The 24,382-nt window shown below is 40.1% G+C and overlaps 1 protein-coding gene across 26 annotated transcripts in view; it reads left to right on the top strand.

Moving 5' to 3' along the window:
• The window catches only part of kcnma1a (potassium large conductance calcium-activated channel, subfamily M, alpha member 1a), a 188,352-nt gene that overhangs the window by 52,298 nt on the left and 111,672 nt on the right, over positions 1-24,382 (top strand). For all 26 annotated transcript variants that reach the window (XM_086092826.1, XM_086092815.1, XM_086092804.1 and 23 more), the window contains exon 2: positions 8,672-8,842. In XM_086092826.1, the coding sequence (XP_085948952.1) occupies positions 8,672-8,842 (171 nt within the window). The remainder of the gene's footprint in view (positions 1-8,671; positions 8,843-24,382) is intronic.

Here is a 24,382-nt window from a genome sequence, read left to right as displayed (position 1 = left end):
GGGAGAGGAGCAGTCTAATTCAACCGGATGGTACGTTCAAGATTTTTCTTTTATACCCCCTTCTTTTGGTAGGGAAGTAAAGTGACTTCTATTTGAGCAGAGGGTCATAAAAGAATGCACATCTCACATATCCTCCGCTGGCAGGCTTGCTTTATGATGCTGTGATTGTTTCTGTCCAGTGGCAGGAGTAACATTGCGTTCGGGGCTAAAGTGTACTTAGTGTCCGGTCATTGTGAAGAATGCCTTCCTCTTCTGGTGTGCTGATAGAGTTGAAACAATTCTGCTACCGGATGCCATCTATTTAGTTCACCATCCACAAATTGTCCAATCCCACTCTGGCCTGAAGGTCTCAAAATGGGACCAATATGTTGCTTGTGTTATTGTGGAGATGGATAACCTTTCAGCCTTGGTAAGATTGAGCCAGATGACACCAACAATGCTTATCGTGAGATTGTGCATCGTATTGGATTGCAAAAATGCACATATTTTGGAGTTTCTGAATGATGTGAGGTCTATGTTGGAAACAATCACAAGAAGGAGTCATGCAATGTCACCTATGACAAAATTAATTTAATTCATTTCAGTGCACTGCGACAATTGGTGCCGTTCTCTCCCAGAGCAATTTTATCAGTAGGTTTAACCATGAATATTTAGAGTTCGCAATTTGGATTCTTAGTTATCAGGCCCATAGTCACTAATGGTAGTGTGTCACTCACTTGAGTTTCAAGGGTTTAGCAAAAGTTTATTTCCAATTCAGTGACAGTGTGAATATGAGTGTGAAAGGGCCCTGTGATTGATTGGCAACCAATGCAGGGTGTAGTCTGCCTTTCGCCTGAAGTCAGCTCAGGTAGGCTTCAACACTAAGCAAAACGGATATGTGGTCTAGAATGGCTAAAACTCTACAGGTAATTAGTGAACCACATACTTTCCCCATGTCTTTAAATGTACAGTTCTGGGAATGGTACCAGAGCTTTCTTATCTAAGTGACCCAATTTCCGATTGTTTTCTTTGCTACTTCAGATATGCATCAAGGTAGTGTAAGCAGAAAAATAAACACACTGAATTGGACATCCGTAGACCTGAATGGGTATGATTGATAAAAATCTGATGTCAGATAAAAAATAAAAAATAAAAAAAAACCTGAGAATTGCATGACTGACAAGATGTGTCATCTGGTCAGTATTGTCACTTGCTTTTTATTTTATCCATTATATATCCAAGTGCATTAGACTCTGGCAACAATTCACCCTTTGCTGACACGTGATATCAGTGGCTCTTGTTATTCTGCTATTGCTATGATAACGGATGGGCTAAAAAGTAAGAGCTTTTATGAGATTGTAGTATTACTGAAACGAGAGCATACTATTATTAAACTGACTCGCCAAGGCATTAGACGTGTTGATCATGTTCGGGTAAAAGTGCTGCTATGGCAACATCCACGCTAATCTCCCCGTGGGTACCGTTGTTCGACAAGTGGGACTCCTCTCTTTTCCCACATCCCGACAACTGATTAGTCTGTTGGTTTTTATTGGAAGTCTGTTATAGGTTTAGTAAACACAAGCGTAGAAAAAAAAACAGCCTTTCCCCACATGGTGTTATCAGATTTCAGCCTTCCACCTGAGCGCGTGTGCAATTGCACAACACGGGGCTCCCTGTTCACCGTCCCTCTTCCCTTTGCGCCGTGACCCAGTGTCGGCCTGTAACCCAGGGACACTGGGTAACTGTACCGCCATTAAAATAGCAAACAGGGCAAACAGAGCGTGTTTTGAGATTCGCTCGTTTCTTGTCTCCCCGGGTGAGTCTAAAAATAGCCGCTCACACTGGAATAGAGTTTTCCCCAGCGATGCAGACGAAAGCCAGAGGAACAGCTGCACTAAAGCCAAGTCCTATTAGATCAGCACGGTCACACGTGGGCGGCCATCGGTCACTCACTCTTAAAAGCTAAATTTACCTATGAGGATAATGCTCTTTCTCTGAATCAATCTTGCATTTTCCCCTTTGCAACTTTTTGTTTTGGCTTTAGCTTGCTGGGGTAATTTGTATCATTATCGCTGTCAACCTCACTCCGTCATTGTGTCACTCTCTCCTTTTGGACACTTTGCCCTCGTCCTTCTCCAGTCTCTGTTACCCCGTCCTGTAGATTTCCTGCTGTCAGTTCCTATTTTGTCTCCCTTCCTGTGTCATGTTTTACCTCTCTCTCTCTCTCTCTCTCTCTCTCTCTCTCTCTCTCTCTCTCTCTCTCTCTCTCTCTCTCTCTCTCTATCTCTCTCTCTCTATCTGTTCCTCTCATTATTGTCTCTCCTCCCCTGTGTATGCTGCTAATTGGCGCAATCCTAATATTAACTGTGTTCACAGCTCTCGTTATGGGGACGACTCTTGAAGGAGGAAGATGAACTCAAAACACGTTTAAAAATGGGATTTCTAAAAAGAGACACAGCTCAAGCCTCATGTTAATAAAAAAAATTACATATAATGTTTTGAGTTTTAATGTTATTTATTTTTGTTAAGCTGACCTACAAAATTGATTATTTTAGAAATGTACACGTCTGTTTGAAATAAAGGCGAAATAAACTGAAAAATAGGGTCAGAAACCTAGCGTTAACAGGCAGAAACCTACCTGTTAACCTACATGCACATGATTATGAGTTATAGAGTGTTTTAGCAATCAGGCTTCAGTAAAAGTACTTTTATTTGAATGTAACAGTTCAGCCCAGATTCCTTAAGAAACAAAATGCAACACCTAAAATGGCTTGTCTTTTGTGTAAACAATTTTAGATTTAATGGCATTTAAAACATTAGAGGTAGGCTAGTAACATTAAATTCTACAATAGATGAAAGATTCTTAAATAATGTTTATTATCTGATTTGATCCTTGTACCTAGCTAGCTTGTTAGCTAGTCAGTTAATTCATTGTTTGTTTGTTTGTTAGCTAGTTGGTTTGCTTGTTCTTTTGTCTGTTAGCTAGCTTGTTTGTTAGTTAGTTCATTCTTTCCTTTGTTAGTTGACTTGTTTAGTTAGTTCGGCCGTTACTTTGTTTGCTAGTTTGTTTATTTGTTCCTTGGTTGGCCTGGACGGTGATTTAATGTGATTTCATTCAGTGTGATCAATTAATTGATTAATTAACTAGGGTGACCATATCCCATCTCCAAAAATAAGACACTTGCCCCCGGCCGCAGTGTACTTACCTCCTATTAGTCACGCAACACCAACCGGACATTTTCATGAATTTATAAAAACCCAGGACGCCCGAACAAGACGTAAGAAAATGGTCTGTCCTCCCAAAAGACAACACATTTGGTCACCCTAAATTAACTGAACTCCCATTTAAATGCCAGTGTTGTTTTGATCTTAATAATACTTTCATGATGAATTGCAACATACACAGCTGATTGTAGTTTCATTTTGTCTCAGTCCTTGGAGACATGAATAATCAACACACAAGTAGTTGGCTTGATCCAACAGTAGTTTTAAGTTTTTGCCATTTGTCTTACTGCGACATGAATTATACAGCTAATCCCAGAATAGAAATAGTCTTTTATTGGGTCAATTATGAACCAAGAAGTAGCCTGCTAAGTAAGAAACAAAAATACTTAATATGATAGTTTTTTGACATTTCTTTTAATTCCCCACAGCCTATGTTGCCCTTCTTTTTAAGGTTGCATCTGAATATATTAGCTACTGGCCATCCCATTTCCCACCCCCACCCCGTCTCTGTGGCTGTCTCACACTGTGTGTTGACATCACAGGTGTGTATATATAGCCGGCAGATGGATTCTCCCATGGCAGGCTGCTTGCTTTCCTCCCTCGGCTCAGGCCACACTGTCGGCCCCTCAAATGAACTGGAAACAATTTATTGTTTACATTGTCTTCTCTGATCTGTCCGGCCATCACTTGGTGACTGCATGCATTATTCATGTTCCCCACCCCAACTGGCACGCACGCATGAACACGCCTGAACGCATCACTGATGCTGAATGTGCCATCCTAGCATCCTGTGTTCAGGTGTGCAACAAACACATTGCTCTACTACACTATAGCCTTTTTTTTATTACTCTGTTTAGGGATGATTCTCATGAAATCCTTCAAAAATAATTTTTTAAAAAGTAAGGTCCTTTATTATTATTTTTTCTCCCAATGTTGTTTTAACAATCTCATAAGAACTGAATTGACAGTAGTGTACATAAACACACCACTACTGCAAGTTCAGAATGCACCACAGCAGCCGCAACAATAGCATTTACCTGTCCACCTGCCTCTCAGTTGGCAGTGCCAAACATTAGCGCTGATGTGTGAGGTCAAGCTAAAAATGTTATTTAATGTCAACAAAGTAGTTCTGTTGATTAGGTTAGTTTACTGAGCAAGCTCTGGTAGATACAAAGGCTAATTGGATGAGCTAATGTTAGCTGCCTCTGCTAGTTAAACAAAGCAAACCTCTCAACTTGCTGTCGAGATGTATGTTTTACTACAAATCAATTAATTTCTGCCTGTCATAATAACTAATTTAATTGGGTTAAGGGTCCACTCAAAAATTGGTGGTGGTGAGAGTTGTTTGAAGTGTGTAGGGATCGTAGATATTTATGACGGTCACTTAATTGTGTTTTGTGTCTTTGCCACTGCTTCCAAAGTTTCTCTATACTATACTATTATACTATAATGTTTTCTTGAGGCGGAGGGGATTGGAAAATGTATATCATAGCTGGTATTAACTGTCTAGTTTTATACAGAAAAAAAAAGAATTAACAAAAGTGAACATGAGTCGGTTTACTTGTATATCTGTTGCAAGCCTAGTTTCGACCTCCAACATTGCAGACAAACAATGACCAATCACGTGATGGAAAGCTGCCTATTTAGCTCATTTTTAAATGTAATTAAAAAAAAAAAAATTACAACCAAATATTCAATATTTCATAATTTCTAAAGAAAACTGATAAGTAAAATGAAATATTTACTTTATAATTTTTTTTTTTTACTAACATTGGTGGAAGTGTGTCTAATTTATCCAAAATCAAAATGATACTGTAGGTTAGCCCTTTTACAACAAGAGGTATCTGTGCTTAAGTCCTCGCTTGTTCTGTGCTTTCAATAAAGTGTTGTTTTAATTCATCGTTTTAATAATCCGCTTGAAAGCTACTCTGTCCCGTGAGACGTCTACGGCTAAGGAATTACTGCAGGGCATCGACTTTGCTACCGCAACATGCTTGGAGTGCTTTGGAGCCGGCACATGGCCAAACTGAGTGAAACCTTAGATGCACACACACACACAGACTCACACACTTTTAACATGGAGTGTTCCACCATGTGACCAGTGAGACAAATGCTAGTTGAGTCGTGACTTCTGAGAATGTAAAAATGGGAGGTGAAGTGTTGGAAGGTGCTGTACATTTAATAGGCCTATTTAGAAATTGCGTTGTCACTATAAAACGAGTGTGAACTTGAATTTCTACAAGTGTTGATACCTAGCTAAAAATCACAAGAATACATTCACCAACAAATGATCATTAAGTAAGATCGACATAAAATTTGTGAAGTTGGTCTGATGTTTCAGAAATTGGAGACACACTCATCAGTAGAAGAAATCCAGTGGCAAATACCTGTGTACGAGCCCCATCTGTTTCATTACATCCAGCAAGTGCAAAATTTCAAGGTTTGCTGCTTGTTTGTGTGTTATCAAAATAATCAAATAATGGGTGTGGGTCAGAGTTGTTGCTCTGAACTAATGGTCGCCAAAAACAACTTTCTTAAGTAATTGAATCATGATCCTCCTGTTTATTTCACTCAGGATGCAGAGGTGATGAATCTAATCCTTTATTTTAATAGGCTACTCTCTATTTCTACACTCTAATTAGCCAGAGCCACCAAAATTAGGCCTAATTTGATACCAGACCTTAAATGTTCGATCCTTGCTCCAGCAGTTGTTACACATTTTAGACTAAATGTGTTTGATTAGATGCTTGCATGGCACTTTGAGGCTGAGTCCCCTAACACTAATAACCAAATAAAGCATAAATAAGCAAATTAGCTACTGGCGTTTTAAAGATGGAGGCCCCATAGCAAGAGTAGATAATGATCTAATGACTAAGTCTGGCTGTTTTAGAGCTAGTTTATTGGCATTGTTCTGGGGGTCGGAATCAAATTAGGAAAATGGCAGCTGTGTCCATGCCTTATCATTATGAAATGTAATCCAATTTGACGAGACAATCCTCTTGAAATGGACAGAGTAACCTCCCGGGCTCATCTGTAATAGCAGTGCTCTTTAGTCAAGCTCAAGTACTCGTCTTTGTATGTCTGGTTTGGTCTTTGTGGCCTCAGGGATTCATAATGGTCAGTCCATCCGTTGCTAGGTCCTTTTGGTCTCTTCTTACAAGTACCATTGTTTATTAATTGGATTTAATCTATTTACTGTGGAACCTCTGAGGTCAAACACAATTTGAAAAATCATCAATTGACAACTTTTTTCTTCAGTGTAAAGTTGCAATCGTTACATCGGAATGGGCCACCATCCACACGATTGAGCGTTATAGCAATGAATTCCAAGAATTCTCCAAATATGCTTGTGTTTAATGGCTATAACGGGTGACATTTTGCATAAGTCTAAAGGGGTATAGGAATGTTGCAACGTGACAGTGCTTTTCCCCCCTGTCTCGCATGCCCGAATTAGCATTTAAAGGCCTGCACGACAGTCACCCCAAGGAGCAATTAACTTAAAGAAGCATATGTGCGGAATGAAAAGAGCAACTATATATCGTTCTGTCATTATCTAATATACACCCATTCAAACACACACACGCACGTCTGCAGCATATAGCAGATGGATGCCATTAAGGCGCGATGGACCTTTCTCCCCCCTCAGAGGTTTTTTAGCTAATCATGAATGTGGACATGCTTACTGAAGCTTTCCTACTAAGCCAAGATGTTGTTTGCGGATCTCATATACGACAAAGTTAACACGTTTAATGATGATATCACTAATCGGACTGTTGTTCTTCCATGTTTGAAGCATATGTAGTGGACACTTTGCACATTAGCTCAAAAGACTCATAAGAAATAATATTTATTACAGTGCTCGTGTTAAATGCTCAAATACTGTTCAGGTAATATTTTATTAGGCTTTTGAGCAGAGAAATTTTTATGTAAATACCTAATGAAGTTATAAAAACATCTGTTGTAAATAATAAAAGCACAAAGCACTTTTGATTGAAAACTGCTTCTGGTGATAAACTCCTTTTATAGTTCTAATGTTGTCAATGCCATTTACTCTTTATTATAATTTAAATAACCAAAACAACAAAGATAACTCACAACATTTTGGGAGACAAGGGACTGGACCTAGATTCTTCTTCCAACTATTGCAGTTTTGCAAGAGTCTCCCACTGGGCATACGTAGTAAAAACGTCACATTTGGGTGTAGATTGCAATATCAGATGACGTAATTTCGTCAACGTCATTGCAATGTCTTGGCAAAGTTGAAATCAGGTTCAAAATAGGTCATGTGGCTTCATCATTTAAAATGACTAAAATAATGGTGTGAAATCATGCATGAAAATACTCAAAGAAATACAAATATAGCGTCCTAGTCCAGTTTGTTGCAATAGGTTTATTTTTGATTGTTTTAAAGCTAGATGTGTGCTTTACTATGTGGCCATCGGATGGTTCGTTCCAGATGAATGGCACCCTGCCCTCCACTTCTTTGCCCTCCTCCTCCCACACTGCTTTAGCATAAATCTGAAAAGGTTTGGTGAATAATTACTTGACCAAAGTATCATGAAATATGTAAACAGTGGCAACAAACACTGGCGGTGGCGTCGGTGCGTGGCTAGCTATAGCTACTAGCACCTAGCATAGCGCCCAGCCGAAACATGTACCATTTTTCAGCCCCATTGGCTAAAAAAACCCGGAGCTCAGCAGGTTCTCCTGCTATTGATAATGCTAGTGACAGATCACAATACAGCATTGAAACGAAAAGTATACATGTGGCTATAACAAAATAAAAGGAGCATCTTAATGCAACTTACCTTGAGCAGATCAGCATGACCACTTCCTCTGAGAATGCACATATGGGAGAGCCTACTAGAGAGGTGGAGCCTATATATATACCACACACAGGATAGACCGAATTTCCACATATGCGTCGAAATGTAAATTTTCGAGTCCAAAAAATAACAATAAAATACAAATTTGTATGTTTTTTTTTATTCCTCTGAGAATGCACATATGGGAGAGCCTACTAGAGAGGTGGAGCCTATATATATACCACACACAGGATAGACCGAATTTCCACATATGCGTCGAAATGTAAATTTTCGAGTCCAAAAAATAACAATAAAATACAAATTTGTATGTTTTTTTTTATTAACTAAAAAAAATAAAAATAAAAACACACAAAAAAATGCATAGTTAAAAAAAGTTAAAAAAATTACATTACAGCGTATATGATACTGTGCTCATGTACAAAGTACAAACATGGTGAGTATGGGACGTCATATCAACGTACATATCGGCGTCATACGTCAACCTATTTTGGTGGTCATATGGACGTAGGAATACGGTCCATGACCGGCCGGCACAATACGGACATGATCTGGAGGTCCATTGGACGGCAGATGTTTAGTGGGCTGTTTCCCTTCTTCTCTTTGGTGGTCCTTAAAAGACTCTTTATTTTCTTGTCTTACAGGAGGCTCAGAAAGTGAACAACCCCGCCAACAATCAGGCAACAGGCAATGCACTAAAGGGTCCTGATGAGAAGACTGAGGAGGTTCCGGTCAGTGAGGTGGGATGGATGACTTCGGTCAAAGACTGGGCTGGTGTCATGATCTCTGCCCAGACCCTCACTGGCAGAGTTCTGGTAGGTTATTTTTTTGCCCATATAAAAAATGTAAACATCTCAAAACCTTGGGGTTCAAATTCATGCGCAGTGTGTTGTGAATTGACACGTCCACTTTGAGCTAAGTGCTGCATTTTGGTCTTTTTCCCTGGGGCTAGCCCACCGCAACTGGTTTTCACACTGAAGTTGGCCTCGGCCCAGATTGGCTCCGCTCAATATTTAGCCTAGCGCTATAAACTATTTGTGTTACGCTGCTGAGTTTGGAAGAAATGTAACTGAACATGCAAATCAGATCATTTTACTTTGACGTACAACTATGATTATTATAAGTGCGATTTCAGCCCATCCTGTACCGCACTACTCCATACGCTAAAGTTTCTTCCTGTTTACATTTTGTCACCAATAAAAGAGGAGCATTTTGGTTCACCGAGTCAAGGGCACAGAATTTCCAAACCCTGATTCAGACCATAATACATTTGTCATCCTAATCCCACATATTTTTACGTCACGTCATCTGGATGACTCGCTACCACACACTGTTGATACGTTATGAGATTCCATAGGGAAGTTATTTGACGTTAAATTCAGGCTGAAACGCTGATTTGGCCCGCACTGTCCAATTACCAATTATAGCTGACTTGTGGCAGGCTGTTGTACAAGGTGGTGTTTACTCTGCCAGCTGAACCAATGCGTGAACAGCTTACAGTATGCTTATTTGTCAAGTACAAGCAGGAGATACAGTACCAAGATGACACTGTAAATTGATAATTTATTCCACTAGATTTGAGTTTAGAAAAAAAAGTCATGATGTGATTGATGTGTCGACTTTCAGCCTTTATTGAAGAGGTTTCACAAAAGTATGGCATTTGCCATTTAGGAATTATGGCTATTTTATGCAGAGTACCTCCATGTTCAAGTACTAATTAATGCAATTCTGGTGGTGTCAACCAAAAGTGAGCATTACGTTGGAGCTCATTAAAGTGCAAGTGTACCCGATGAAGTTTCAAATGAGCATGCATGATCCCCATTGTATAAAATTCGATTTCTCCTTGCTAGCCTTAACAGTGTCATTGTTAGGAGCCTAAGTCATGTGTCACACACAATTGTGGGCAAAGGACAAAATACTTTATATTAAATGGTTTCATGGTAAAGTCCCAATTATAGCCTGATCAAAGGCATATGTCACAATAGCAGTCTGTTTAACAATTGAACATATACCATAAAATGCTAGCTAGTAATGTCTTTAATAATCAATTATGAATGTGAGCATTAGACCAGAATTATTGTAGCAATTGAGGAAAAATGGAGTGCAATAAATGTCTGCCTCCAGCAGTGATGCTGTTGATTCAGTCTCGACTACTGTAGTTTGCTGTCTGACAACACAGCGTCAAATATGGGAAGCATACTGTCAGGAAAAAGGTTCTAAATGTGTACCTTTAAGTGTCCAATGGCTTCTTGCTGGACTGTTTTTGGCTAACCAACCCTACTCAGTAGTCTCAACTGAGAAGAGTCTGAATGGCATTTCAGGAGCTGCCACTTTTAAGTTTGCTGTAATGTGACAGTTGCTTCATACTTGGCGAGGGTAGTGGGGAAACCGGGAGGGATCGGGGGTGCCTTTCATGGCGAAATATGAAGAACCCCATAGGGAGCTGTCAATTTACAAAATGAGCCTCTCTTTCATCCACTGGCATGGTCTCACACTTTCATCTCATACTCCGCCGCAGAATTTCATCTGGCCGCTATGCATAAATGCATGTGAGCAAGTGACATAGAGGCATCGACATGGAGGACGACACATGGGGAAGAGCTGGCGAGGAATGAGACGCCAGTTACTTTACGGGAATGTCACCTTTCATTTGTGTAACTTCCACTGGGGATGATAATTGTGCCCAGTGTTTTTTCCCTACTTTGCGTACATGATGTAATGATATGCAGCTAGCACAAAGTGTGCATGTATATATGCGGGTGAATACTCTGTGTAGGTGAATGAGTATCTCCTCATGTGGGCGGAATATGTACATTCGTGGATGCTCGGATTTGTCCACATACTACACAGTACCTGCTCGATAGCTCGTGTATGCAGTGTGGGTGTGTGTGTGTGTGTGTGTGGGGGGGGGGGGGGGGCGTGTGTGTGTAGGTGGGTTAGTGATGTTTGTGGGACTTGTGCTCTCGAGTCAGTGTTTCACTGCAGATCAAGATTACAACGAGAATCTATGTACACAGAAACTGGCCGGTAACCATAGCAACTGCTGTGTAGTGGGGCTCAGTCATCTGACATTAAGGGGGTGTCTAAACACACACACACACGCACCCCCCCCCCCCCACACACACACACACGCGCACACACGCACGCACGCACGCACGCACGCACGCACACACACACACACACACACACACACACACACACACACACACACACACACACACACACACACACACAGACACACACAGGTGGGATTAAAGCAGTTTGATGCCCGGCTCCATTCCTTCCAAATGGAAGAAGCAAAGAAGCCCGAGGTGTTGTTGCTCAAAGCTGAGTGATGCAGTCACAAGTGGGACGCACTCAGGATGTGTAGAGGGCGCTTTCAGATCTAATCACTCAGATGGAGTTTAGGGGCCACCTGGGCCACACTGAAGGACCACCTTATGGGCTGCTCGTCCACAACTAACTAGCAGTGTTGGGTTGCACCTATCTATGGGATTTTCCTGTACTTCTGCCATGTGATCACAAACATGCAGTTGTTTATAGTTACTTGTAAAATCTAATACAAGAATACCCTACAGGGATGTGCAAAATTGGCAAACATTCGCCACTATGGAATTTTGAGTCAACTGTTTAGGGAATTAATGGCAAGAGGAAAGAAGCTGTGGGAATTTCTGCTGGTTCTAGTTTGATAGCGCTTACTTGAGGGAAGGAGCTGGAAGAGGTGGTTACCAGGATGTGTAGGGTCTGAGAGCAAGTTCCTAAGACTGGGTAAGGGGTACCCACTGGACTGGGGGTAGTCACATAAGCGCACTGAAAAACTAAAGGAAACAAGGATTATATAGTATGATAAAGATGGGTTTTGTTTGTGTTAACTGTTTGTGAGGTACTAATGTAAATTAGGACTAAAAGAATGTCATTAGTCAATAGTCTGCAAGTAGGATTTTTAGTAAACAACATTTTGTTTTTAATCCAGTTTAAGAACAAACCGTTCTTAAACTGGCCTTTTGTCCTCTTTTGGAGATGGCAGAAAATGACAACCCAGTGTCCACAAGAGTGATGCATAGTTTGACTCAGAAATGTTTATTAACAGATTTGCAATCAAAGCTCATACAGTATGGTCCTATTGCTTACAGTACAGCAGGATTTAGTGTCTAAATAAGGCAGCTGTTCCCGTCTGGAAGCGATGAAGAGTGGAACGTAACACGCCGTGCTTGCAAACACAGTCTTCTATTTTCATGGTTTGATTTCCAGGCTGAGGAAATGTGTTGCTGCATACTGCTGTGTTTATTTGCATACAGAGAGGATGAATGAGATCCAATGTGGAGATGCATGTTAATACCCAGTAGGAACACACCCTTAGGACTACTGAATACTAGGGATGCAAAATTCTGGGAAACCCTCGATGAAAAATCATGAGAATGAACTGTAATGTAGAGGAAATTTGCCAAATTACAGGCACAAGGAACGGAAAATTTTTGAAAGAAATTGTTGACAGCTAATTGAGGATAAACCAACCATGCTTTGTGCCATTCCATTTGAATTTGTAGTCTGAACTATGCTTTACACAACTGTGTGCGATGTTTTGATAATATATTTAGCCGCCCAATCGCTTAAGTCATTTTTTCAGATTTTTCAGGAAACAAAAAATGTAACCATTTGCATCATAAGGAGATGATTTAGGTAAAAAAAAAAAGGAAAAAAATATGACAGTCAATTATTTTGAAAGGGTGACAATTTGCTCCTCGCCGTCCTTTGGGGGCAGTCAACCCCTACAACGTGCTCATCCAATCACATTTAGGCACCTTCATTTTGTTGTAAACCGTCAGAAATGGTAAACGTCTGACTCTCATAACACAACTGCAGGGTCACAACTCGCCAAAGTACTCCAGAGTATAATAAAATAAAAACAAAAGGAGGCATTGCATTGCAATATTATATTTTACAGATCCTGCTTTTGACCTTATCTGGATTCTTGCTAAAGATTCAACAAAATAAGACTGTGAGGCAGTGAAGTTGCCTGAGTGTGAGCCGAGGGCTGGGGCAAATGGAAGGAGAAAGAGGAGCGCACCGGCGTGTGTCTGTGGAATGAGCGCTGGAGCGCAACACTAGCTGGATGTTGTTTTTTTAGACATAGTTACGGCCGACCTTTACCATTCATTTTTACTGTAGAGGTTGTTGATCAAGCACCGCTCATCACGGGTTTATCGTCTAAGCAGACGGCAGTGTATATTCTCCTTCTTCCATCTGAGCATTTGATGAATTTGCTAATTGACAGCTGACGTGAGGATTTAGGCTGTTAATTAACGAATGTGAGCGGTTGCATGGCACTCAGATGGGTGTGCATGGCACTTGCTTTTGCTGTATTTGAGGATTGTGACTAGAAGTCACATTTTTCTATAATATTTGTACAATATTTTTGTATAGAATTTAGTCTAATTTTTCTATAATATTTCACTAGACTTTGTGCACCTCTGCTAGTTTGATGCACAGAGCTAGCACCTGTTGCTTTTCATCTTGGTGTCCGTGTTGTAAAAGCCAACGAATGTGACTCACTGGCTCAACGCAGGGCTTTAATTTGTGACCGAAGGTAATTTAACCAAGTACGCCTCAAAATTAATAAGTTGCTCCTCAAATGAAGTCATTGATTAGCAGGGGCGGCGTGGCTCAGTGGTAGAGTGTTCATCTCCCATCTGTGAGGTTGTGGGTTTGACCCTCACCCCTGGTGACCATATCAAAGTGTCCTTGAGCAAGACACCAAACCCCAATTTGCTCCCAGTAGACCTGGCAGTGTTCTGTGTGGCAGCAGCTGACCACTGGTGTGTGTGTGAATGGATGAATGTGAGGCTGTGTAAAGTGCTTTGGGCACTATAGCTAAAAAAGCGCTATATAAATAGAAGTCCATTCCATATCAAAATTGTTCCTCAAAGAAATAAATATGTGTTTTGAGGCTTGGTTATGTCATGTAAACAACAGTAAACAATGAACACAACAACAGTTTACATGGCTTGAAAATTGGTTTTACTTCCAGATATTTTCAATGTTATTTATTTTTAGTTAGTTTTAATTTATATGATTTATTGTGCTTGTGTTTTAGGGAAAAGACAGGCAAAAAATGCAAATAATTTGTAACTTAAGGTCATTTTATAGGGAAAATACTATATCAATTTGGGGTACTGTATATGTTTTTAATTAAAATTGTGATATATTTTTGTTGCCCAGCATTACATTACATTGTCACCCGACCCTCTACATTTCTTTTTCTTTCAATTAATTTCCTTTCAATCCCATGAAATGTGTCCAACTTTTAATAGATTTCCAAGGTGAACTTCCCATCAAAAGTTTGTGCAAAGTCCTTCTTAAACCCTGCTGAGAATGCATGTGAAATAAGTCAAAGACAGACTCGGTTCTTGTTTATTTGCCTTGATGAGTTCCCTACCAATGAAAGATCAAGCACAACCCGAGGCTCGCTGACTGAATAACCAACAATTCCAAATCCAGAGGCTTTGCCCCTAGCCTCCCATTTTAATCCACCGCGATTGCGCTGATTGAGTGGTGTTAGAAGCTCTTTTTCACCAGTCCGTGATGCGTGATTTGACTTTGCCCAACTGGTTGGCTCTGATGAGAGTGGAATTAAATATCCACCCACGGTGCATAACCATTACGATCTGACATGTGCTGCATGAGAAACAGCTCATTCTGGTGATTAGCAAGAATGCAGTCGAGCAGAAACCTATTAAGGCTTATGGTATTGTTCAGACTTGCACAGCACCAATAAAGAGAGGGCTAAAGATGTACTCGGCCGCTCACAGTATTAGTTTGAATTTATGAGTCCATCTTTGCCTCGTGTCATATTGCTTGACTGATAATACATGACTAGTGACTGGTCGTATGACAAAGTTCTCATTATGAGTCTGGTGTCACACAAAAACACACCATATATATCCTGTTTCAATAAGGCACCGTCACCCTATGGGCACAGGGATAAGATTGATGTTAACGCTAGCCCTGTCTATGGGTGTCTTTGTTTCTCGCCTATTCCCTATAAGAATAGCACCACATCAAATATTTAATAGCGTCTGTAGTGTGGCTTTCAGCTCACTCTGAGCTCAGGGTCATATCGAAAGACATCAAGAGTCATAAAAGTAATAGCATGTGACCTCCGAAATGGAGAAGGAAATGGGCCGATAGGTGAATAAGTGTCATTCATGTGGATTTATGCAAATCAGGAAGGAACTTAGCAATGGAGTGCCACTTGCAGTCTAAGGAGGAAGTGTCTCTGAGAGCTCTGTGAGCAGCTGTTCACTCAAAAGGGGCTGCATGTAGGTGAAAGGCACGGCACCTCTGGATGGCTCATCAAGCTCTTGACAGGGGAATCACTCCAGTTGCTTTGCTGATAGACCTCATTAAGCACCCAAGGGCACACCGTCCAAGGAAATTTCCCGTCGGACAGCTGGAAATGCAAGTGGCCTGAAATTATTTTTTTGGACTCTTGACTAATTGATTCCTGTGTTAATGTTACACTGATCATGTATGTAATCTCATAATGTCCAAGAAAAACAGGGATTATAAACTTCCAATGTAGATATTGCACGGTGGATTTGCACGGCATGGTCGTTTCCACAAATAGGTCAGGTCCCGCCATCTTTCTTAATGGGATCTTGGGCGGCAACCGGGGACCATCTGTTCACAAAGCCCGTGGTCATCCCTCTGCCTTCCCATCAACCCAAACATTGCATATCAACCCTCATATTTGATATTATATCAAATACAACACATCTGTCTCGCTTTTAGCCGTGCATTCTTGCACATAAAAAAGTTCAAATTACCTTATTGCTTGACCCTGCAGATGTTCACCTCCCTGATTTATTATTTTTTGGTCAGAATAGTGACTGTAAACATGTACATACATCTAGCGGCCTAATTCGAGGACATTCTGCTCTACATTTATGATCTTTAGTTGATACATTTCCAGTCAATTCTATGTGAAAATTAGTTCCGTAATATAATATTATTAAGAATGTATTTGAGGTAGGCATCTATTTGAGAAAAGGCTTTCATTTGTACAAATGCTCCTCTATGGGAGGATTATGGTGGTCTATTCTTGGGCCCTATTAATAATTTAGTGCAGTTTGAGGTAGAGCGAATTATTCCCTGTTTCTTTCCTGACAAGGAAATCTATCTATCTGGCAAGAAGCATTAATTTATGAAGTGGTTGCCACTGTTTGAGGCTACACAGTATTCGTCTGAATCAAATCAGTGCACTTGATAAACAAGTGACAAGCAAGGTTTAACCAAGATGTGCATGCAATTTCCTAATTTGGCAAATAAATGCTGGTCCAAGGCTACATGGACAAGAGTCTAAACACAAACCTTTTCTATTCCCCATATAAGTATGTTTTTGGCAAGTGTTACAGTTCAGCTCGTCATGGATGTTTATGTTTCCATAGACATTATACCGTCCCCATATTAATTCAACAAAAATAAAAAAAGTTTGACAAATATATTTAACAGATTAACATTGACTTAATATAACATTCTGTAGAAAATCTCTGATTTTTTTTGGGTGGCATGCGGACACCTTAAAGGCACCTTATGGTGATATTGACTCAGATTTCATAGCTGATATTTCTTTCCTGTTCTTTATAAATAAACTTACGTCAGTGTAAACATGGAAGTAGTGAACACGCTTTGCCCACTTCATGTCCTTAAATGAACAAAATTGCAATTGGGTTCATGTTGACAGCAAAGCAAAGTGTGCAAGGCCACTATGCGTGCGTTTGTTGTCCTCAAACGTCCCGTTGTGTTGAAAATGAGTGTGAAAGTGTTCTTGCCTGCTCCCTGGGATTGACCTCTTTCCTGGTCCGAGAACAGCTGTCATTTACTGTGTTTTCCACGCTAGTACATTGTGTTTACCTCAATGTTTTACACCATTGGACACATTTTGTTGCATGCCTCTGATACCTTTTTCTATAGCACTTGTTTTCTGTATGCTTGTATATGTGCGTGTGTTCAAGCGGATGCATACTTGTTTGCATGCCGGTGTGTGTAAACGCACGACTGCGAGTGTGTGTGTGTATGTCTGTTTAGCCTCGCTGATTACGCTTTCCCGTCGAGTGTGTGTAACTAATTTATTGCTGTCAGCAAACTCCTCAGCATGGGTACAGCTGTCAAAACAGCCTCAGCTCCTGCGTCGTGACAACAGTTTCATCCCTCCGCATGAAAATAACTGGCGGCTTCCTGCACCGTGAAGGGCCGCTTTGTTTGCATATATTGCCCGGTTGCAAACTTGAGGGTTTTGCATCACTGGCTTTGTCCAGCCAAAGGGAGCCCTGCATATGTGAGGGAATTCATGAGTAAGTTAGTTGGACAACAAAACAAATCCACCCACTCACCCCCTCATGTTAAAGGAACACACACACAAATATGACTGAGAGATGAAACACAAAAAATATCATTGCCATGCAACTTGTGGCAGGGAGACTACCAATGGCAATGAGCCTTTGGGTTGTAATTAGGTGCATTTACATTTTATTGTTAAAATGTTCATTAATGTAAATTGTCACTCTATAACACATAAGGGACAGGGAGAAAGAAAGAAACAGAAGTTATGACACATAGGTTGCTGCCTCTGTTTAATGAGATCCTGTGTCCAAGCAATCTGATTGCTATTACGATGTTAATAATAAATGAAGAAAAATCACATACAATTAGCAGTGAACATTTTTTACACTATTCATAATTTAAGTATAATAACAATAACCAAACACATTGTTTTTTATTTTTAAGTGGACCCAACAGAAGATGGACACAACCTTTTTGAAATTTTTTCCTACCCCGTATTATTATAAGATTAAGTAGTTTCTAATATTTCTAAGTATACTTTTGTTACTACTACTACAATTACTATTAATAATAATAGTTAAAACCAACACAATAATCACATATAAAGTGGTTTTAATAAGTTTACATAACCTAGCAAAATGTGAATTTTTGGGACAGCACACTAACAGTGAACATCTTATTTTCTGTATTGCTAATTTCTTTAATGATTGTGTTATTCTGAAATGCTTTGCGGCAGGGTTGTCAAACTCAATTTTGTTATGGGCCACATCATAGTTTTTGTTTCCTTTGGTGAGCCGTTAAGATTTTGAACCCAAATAAATGTATGAACGACTCATACTGTATGCAAACCAAATTAAGTAGTTTTGAAATCAGACCAGTAACACTGTTTGCTCAAAATTGGTAACAATAAATGCTTGCGATATCAACATTTTTCAAAGTGAAGACAATTTGTAATTTGGGTATTTTAACAAGAAACATGAAGTCAATGCACATAATTTGCTGACGTGGACCACATAAAATTATGTGGCGGGCAGATCTGTCCCCCGGGCCTCGAGATTGACACCTAACAATTGTAAAATAATTTGCTTTCTTTCAATTTAATAAAACAATTGTCTTTAACATGCCCATTCATTTGGTTGATTTTAAGTCAGTTACCAAATATACTGAACTTTACTTCTCTAGCTGTGTCGAAAAGGAGAGGATTATTATTAATTTTTTTACTGTATCCCTTGTAGTGTATCACATTACATTATAACTTTATTAAGGCCTGAAAGAATGAATGAATATAAAGAAGTATAACACAAGCCTTGATAGATACATGGCACACACACCATTCTCATAGTCATTGGCTGTCCAGTAAAAAAAATAAAATAAAAAGAGCTCTCTGGAAGCGCATCAGTCATGTTGCTGTGTGAAATAAACAATCGATTGCCACATCCCGAGCCAATTTCTCCGTAAATTAACAGCAGTGGACATGGACAAATCTATCAATTTCTCACCGCTCCTTTCGCCATTCGCAAGCATGTTCCACAGTAATGAAAGTCAACACCTGAGCCGTGAAGCTTTTATTTCCCTAACTCAAATTCTGTGTCCTTGCCCACTCCTTCTTTTCCTTTCTGCTCTTTTGTTTAGCCCCCTTAACCGTTTGTCATTTGCTGTCATTTATCAGCACAATCAATAGCAATCCAATTGGCATAGACCTGGATCCTCTGGATGGTGATGAATAGCTGTTTATGCCCAAGGAAGCAACCCTGCAGCAGAGTGACTGGGTGGGAGAAAGTGCACGCCAACGTCTCCTCGCTATGAAGGAAAATTCACAAAAACATTGCCTTAAAGGACAGCCATGTTTTTTTCATAAATGATCTCTATGAAATATTGATGGCTCAATTCCAGTGAGGCGCTGAGGGATGTGGTTCTCTCTGCATATAATCTCATTTGCATTGATCAATTTGAGCCTCTCATTTTGATGCAAAGTATTTTTAGATTAGGGGGACCCAGTATGGTCATCCTGTGCATGGAGCAGACTGCATATTGTTGTTAGCATTGCAGTTTTATTTGTGCCAAATAAAGCCTAAATTATCTACATCTTCAGGCTTTGTTTGGTTGGCATTTTATTAACATAGATAAAATATACGAGTGTGTTTACGTACACATTTGATCTAATAGTTTCATGCAATCAACTGGCCGTATATTATTGTTGTTTGCTCCCAGCATGTGATTTACAAGCACAGGTCGCTGATGATTTATGGTTGCCATGGTCACGGGTTGTCCGTGTGAAGTCTTGCTTTTTCTGGGAAGTTACCGAATGAGAAATGTGGATATATGGATGGATGTGTGTATTTTATTAATCCTGTGGGGGTAATGTTTTATAGATAGAAAAAAAGTGTAAAAGCCATGCACTGGATAGTGGAGGAGTGGAATGGATGGAACTGGTATAGGAAGGTTCACACTCACAATGTTTCCCATAGGAAATAAAATTAATCTGCTCACTGTTGCCACCGTAAACTCTTTATTCACTGTACAGGCCAATTAACTGTCGTCCAATGTGTAAAAAGAAGTTACCCACCGTTAATCGTAAAAATTAAAAACAATAAATCGTGTAGGTGACAAACGTGCAGTTGAAGATTGCGGCTTCTTGTTGGAGGTGAGTCTCAAGACACTGTTTACTTTCCAGTCCATATTTAATTATTTTTATTTTTACTTTATTATTGACCTATTTTGTACTTAGGAACCAGGACAGAGACTGAGACAGATTGAAAATATATTCTACCATTAAAACTAGCTTTCGGTGCTTGGCCTCTAATTGGAGTATTCTAGTGTAAGTCATAGTCAAGGTTGGGAAGCACCGGGATAGTTAGTTATAGTTCCTTTATAATTAACCAGAAGTTGTATGTATTCCCCCCCCACCTTCCTGCCGCCACATATCAAAGTTACCCTTATTTGATTCACCCTTCCCTCTCAAATGGCAAGTCTTGAGTTTAACCCCATAAATTAATTATCTAGTGCCCCCAGTCGAGGCCCGTCATAACGCCGCAAGGCTTTCTGCGACGATGACTCATCACACCTGAGTGTTTCTCTCTCGCTCCCATCTATTAACCAGTCCATTTACCAGCCAGACCTCCATTTCTTGAGAGGCTACGGCCGGTGCTTATTTTCTCTTTTTCTGCTCTCCCCTGTGTACCTTGTCTGTCCCACCTTCACTCAGGCAGCAAGGTCAAGAGTGGAAGATCAGCTGTGATTCTTATTATCTGTCCTTCATAAAAAGTCTCAGACACTCTTGAATCATTCAGCTCCTGCTAGACAAGAGGCTCAGCACATTCTGTAAATATTAAAAGAGCTATTTATGGAAAACTGACTTAATGGCCTGCATTCACACATTTGTGTCTCAGAAGTGCCTCCTAAGTGTTTAATGTCAAGTACATTTTGTGTACATTCAGATTTTGGCCCTCATTGGGAATACTGGAATTCGGACTAATTCAACAACTTGGCAATGACCAGACTACATGGAAACACTTGTGTTAAACTCTGAATCTGACGCCAGTTCAAAACCATGTGATTTTACCACTGGACTTCCCATGCTCAATCGTTGTCAAGGCTAACGCAAAGCTATGCTCATTTTGGTTGATGGCAGTGAAGGTTCGCAGTGGCTCATTTGCCTGAGACAGGACAACCATACAAAACTGGCAACTTTAAGGTCTATTTAGAGTGTGTGTGTGTGTGGGGGGGGGGGGGGGGGGTGCAGTATTTCTTGATTATTGGTGAACTTTGACCAAAGCATGAAACATTTGATGTTTAGTTCAGACACCTGGGAACAGTTTAATTGTTGAAGAATATCATAAAATGTCAAGTTTAAGGAGGTAATTCCCCCCAAAAAATGTGTTGCTGTATTGTACCTTGTAGCTTTCTTTATATTACTCACAAGGCAACTGCTGTGGTTGCACTACTTTTTCCAAGTGTCTTCTAAGGAATCACTTAGCTAATTGCAAGAAAGCCCCGGCAGTTGGCTGTTCCTATTAGATAATTAAAATATGACCGTTTTCTTTATAGGTGATGGTGGCAATGCTATTCCGAGACTTTTTTCAGTAGTTTGTCTATGCTGCTGAAACCGAGGCAATGGCAAGGGTGAACAGAAATTAGATTATACAAGCACATGAGACTGCAGGCTTCAGACATATACATGGAGGCCTGACGATGCATGTATTTTTGGGTGTGTTGTCAGTTTTGGAACTTCCTGTCACCTCTGAGACAAGTGCTTGTGATTGTCATGACGGCTGGGTGTAGCCTCGGGGATGAGCGCTTGATTGACTCCAGTATGACGCAAACCTAATGGATCATTACAACTTGCTTTGTCACGTTGATCCAACTTGCATCCAAGAACGCTGTCGCCGCCAGCCACAGACTGTAAATCTTTCCAAAAGCACAATCCTTTACAGGGGACACAGTGTATTTGTAGAAATATTAAGGAAGTAAAATGGCTTTAGCTGCGATAGTGCTCTTAGTCAGCAATATTAATTTTTCTCTGTAAGACTTTTAATGAATTCCAAAATACAACATTGTATGTCATCCTAAAAGTTCAGACACCCAGGAAGTGCTTTCTCTGCAGATTTGCCTGACCAGGTTCACGTCGCTCGAGCCACACTTGTTCTAACAGTGTCACTGCCCTCTGTAAGACCTATGATGCAAACACATTATCGACTTTGGCATTCACCCGGGTGGCACAGGGCTCTCTGTACAACACAACAGACTGTCAATTAACTTCAATGTAAAGCCAGTCAGGCCACTAAGTGAACTCCCTGCTGCTGAGTGAGTGGCGTTAAGTCGAAGCAGTGGATAGCTAACCTTTCAGAAATACTGTATTCTTGATGACGTTGTCCAACAAGGTGCTGGAAACAGTCTCAGAGGGACAGCACATGTTAAAGGCTTTGGTAATAAAGTCAGAGAGGCTAGACTGAGATGGTTTGGACATGTCCAGAGGAAAGATAGTGAGTATAATGGCAGAACGATGCTGAGTATCCAAATGCCAGGCAGGAGGTCTAGAGGAAGACCAAAGAGGAGGTTTATGGATGTATTTAAAGAGGGCATGAAGGTAGTTGTTGTGAGAGCAGACTATGCAGAGGACAGGGTTAGATGGAGGCAACTGATTCGCTGTGGCGACCCCTGAAGGGAAAAGCCGAAAAGAAAAGAGGAAGAAGTTGTTTCAGTTTTACATAATCTTTCTGACATTGCCCTTGGTGTACAAAGTGCAAAACTCTATTCGAAATTTCCTACTGAAAAGCCTATTGATTCAAACTTTAAGTTTAAAGTCTATACAATAAGGCTTTTTTGGTTTTCTTGATAAACATTTTTATCATTTTCTTAGAATTGTCTGTAGTATCAAAAGATGGTTTGTTAAACACAGTACATTTGCAGTTTCTAAATTATATTTTGTTCCCTATTGTGCTGCTCAATTCAAACATATATTAGAGCAGATTATCTTGACCACCAGGCCTCATTGTACCAAATTGTTACCTTGGGGTTGTCTAATTAGATATTTGCATTTACAAGCAGTTAAATGGAAACAGTTTAATTAAGTAGCTGGTGGTTCTACTTACTGTATGTGCTTCAAATTGGTATTGGATTTTTTACTGCAATGCCAAATTAAATTCTTCCAAATGTAAATATACTAACGCACACCTACAAAACGCCCCCCCACTACACTACAGTCAAATGTTTGGGCAGTTTCTCATTCACTAGCACTAGAAAGTGTGTGCAAACCTTTGACTGGCACACAGTAAATTTTATGGAGTAAATTTAAATATTGTGAGCTAACATATTGCTGATGTGTCCCAAAGGAGACCAAAAATGGAGTTATACAAGGATTCCACCTGACACTTGCGATATATTGACACCGAGTATGAGTGGGTGGGTCAGTGATTAGGTTGGCTGTCTACCAACCTGAAGGTTCTGTGATTGTTCCTCAACTGTTGAGGTTTTTGTTGTATGTGAATATTTTACTCTCTTCCGAGTATAAAGTTTACTGTTTAGACTGGGACTAAATATAGTCTTTGTCAGAGTAAAATTTATTCCAAAAAAATTGCTGTGTAGTCTACATTACTATAATTTTATTATATGTTGAAAAATAAATCAAAACTAAATTGAAATTCATAATCTTAGTCTCTAATGGGATGCCACACGCTGGGCGATAAAATATCTGTAAAGTGAGATGATTTATTTATTTTTTCCTGCAATATTACTACCAACAAAACAATTTCTGTCCTTGTTTTTAAGATTCAGTCACCAGCAAATGTTTTTGAGAAACTCATCCACTGAACACCCACTCACAACATTTCTGATATTCCCTCAAGCACTGTTTCCCATCCTTGATAAGGAAATGGGAAGGGAATATTTTTTTCCTGGGTTCTTCATTATCCACTTCTGCTGAATGACTGTAAAATGACCTTGAAATTCTTTGAGGAAGAAATCCCTTCCAGCTCAACCCAGGTCTGGCAACTGTCACTCAGTCAGAGCTCCAATCGTCCCACAGTGTGTAAACCTTTAAGAAAAAATCCCTTTGGGGACTGATTAAGCACCACTTTGTTAATATTCAAAAAAAAATTCCCATGGTGCAGGCTTTATAATGCTGCAAGTCAGCTGCTGCCTCCACTTCTCCGTCTGGCTCAGCCTCTATATACATCAGCAGGTCTGAGTCACGCAAAGAGAGAGAGGCAGTGTGGGAGTGAAGGGATTGGGCGCATGGCGATGGGGCTGACTTCATCCTTACCTCTTCTTTATAGGGCGGACAGGTTATTTTTGGAGCAACAACAGTGAGGAGATATATTGCCCCAATTCACATAAAACGCACAATGGAGGCAGCCAAAACCAACTCTATCAATGTAGTTTATATTGATGGGATAAGCTGTGTTTGCAGAGTCTCAGGCTGTGTTCACCCTTGACAGGTCGGTTCAGTTCAATGCTCCTTCATTAGAATTTATGATTCATATCATGAACACATGTGTTTTTTCTCAAACGTCCGT

This window comes from Leptonotus elevatus, chromosome 13 (genome assembly GCF_054856555.1).
Source record: "Leptonotus elevatus isolate MCC_2025b chromosome 13, RoL_Lele_1.0, whole genome shotgun sequence".
In the NCBI taxonomy this organism is placed as follows: Eukaryota; Metazoa; Chordata; class Actinopteri; order Syngnathiformes; family Syngnathidae; genus Leptonotus; species Leptonotus elevatus.
This window is presented reverse-complemented; position numbering and strand designations above follow the sequence as displayed.